At 38.2% G+C, this 1,787-nt stretch overlaps 1 gene segment (V, D, J or C); it reads right to left on the bottom strand.

Annotated features, from left to right (window-relative positions):
- Nucleotides 1–771: 771 nt before the first annotated feature.
- LOC110562571 (immunoglobulin kappa variable 4-1-like) lies at nucleotides 772–1,449 on the bottom strand. The segment is given in 2 exon segments: nucleotides 772–1,184; nucleotides 1,371–1,449. Coding segments are annotated over 2 exon segments (462 nt in total).
- Nucleotides 1,450–1,787: the final 338 nt, after the last annotated feature.

Raw genomic sequence — 1,787 nt, 5'->3', positions numbered from 1 at the left:
CTGGGATAAAAAGTAAATAAATTATAATAAATAAATAAAAATCAGATGCATATTTATAGTAGACACAGACATATATACCAAAGCATACCACATGAGCAGTTGGGCAGAGTTCCTCATCTTTCTGTATGCTGATAATGCATCTCGGTCTTTCATATTTATACAGCCATCTATAATGGCAGTAATTAACTGCTTATTATATAAAAAACAATTCGGAGAATCAATGAAACCAAGACCTGGTTCTTTGAGAAAATCAACAAGATAAACAAACCCATAGCCAAACTAACTAAAAGGCAGAGAGAAACTATCCAAAACAAAATCAGAAGCAAAAAGGGAGGCAAAATGACAGACACTGAGGAAATTCAAAGATTCATTAGGTCTGACTTCAAAATTATGTACACCATAAAATTTGAAAATCTAAATGAAATAGGCAATTTTCTTGATAGATTGTTTACCAAAGTTTGAGGATTATTAATCTAAACTAATAACCTCATGATGATGTGTTCTTTGTAAATTATTTTAAATTATATCCTATTTTTTTACAGATTCATCATATCCTGAAGGCATAACAAAGAGATATCTAAAGCCAGCATGACACTGTAAACTTCACTGATGCTTCTTATTTGTACTGTATCCTCTCAGTGCAACACCACAACTTCTAAATCTCTTAACTTAGCTTCTAACTTTTTATCTATATACACCAGTGTTGCTAGAACTATGGAAGAATGGAGGCCATCCCTTAATTAATTTTCTACTGGTGGTTGCATCAATTAGTCATGCATAGCAGATCTCAGGCAGAAGGGGGAAGTGTGCAGGCCAAGGGCTGTGTGTGCTGTAGGCAGCTGGCGAGACTCTCAAGGAGGTTTGTGTTGGAGGATGAAGCACTGTGGGAGGATAGCTGTCATACTGCAGACAGTAATAAACTGCCAGGTCTTCAGCCTGCACACTGCTGATGCTGAGAGTGAAATCTGTCCCAGATCCACTCCCTGTGAAGCAATCAGGGACTCCAGTGTATCGATTGGATGCATAGTAGATTAGCAGTTTAGGAGGCTGCCCTGGTGTCTGTTGGTACCAATTTACATAGCTACCCACACTCTGACTGGACTTGCAGCTTAGGGTGATCCTGTCTCCAACAGATGTGGACATAACTTTGGGAGACTGAGTCATCACAATGTTCCCCTCAGCACCTGTAACCAGAAATAGACAATGAGTATACACATATACACACAAAGAGTTCCTGATACAAATTTTGGGATCAAAAATGCCTTTTCTAATGGCATTGTCTGAATACTATTGGATTTCAATTGTAAATAACTGTTTTTTTCTACAAATTAATTGTTTTGATGATATTATAATACTCTTTAATGTCTCACCAGACATCCAGAGGAGCAGGAATATGAAGAACTGGGTCTGTGACTCCATCTTGGTGCCCCAGCCTGTCTGATGCTTTTTCAGTTCTCACTGCAAAGGCCTGGTTTATAAATTAAGGGCAGGTGGGCTGGCTTGTAGGGACCTATGCAAAACAGTCATCAGATGAGAAAGTAAATAGCCAGGGTCCTGGGTTGTGAGAGAATCCAGGTTAAATCTTCAGCCCAAAATGTCATCAAAGCAAGCAACCAATCACTGGGGGGAAAGTCAACATAGACGCTCAAGGACCAAAAGGACCAACTTAGAGCTCTCAATCTGTGAATATCGAGATGCATTCATGACAGGCTTCCATTAAAAATCAAAAACATTTAAAGCAAGTGAGTTTACTAAAAATAATACTAGAAAACATTTGAGTATAATCT

The sequence above is a fragment of the Meriones unguiculatus genome, chromosome 5 (assembly GCF_030254825.1).
Source record: "Meriones unguiculatus strain TT.TT164.6M chromosome 5, Bangor_MerUng_6.1, whole genome shotgun sequence".
NCBI lineage: Eukaryota > Metazoa > Chordata > Mammalia > Rodentia > Muridae > Meriones > Meriones unguiculatus.
This window is presented reverse-complemented; position numbering and strand designations above follow the sequence as displayed.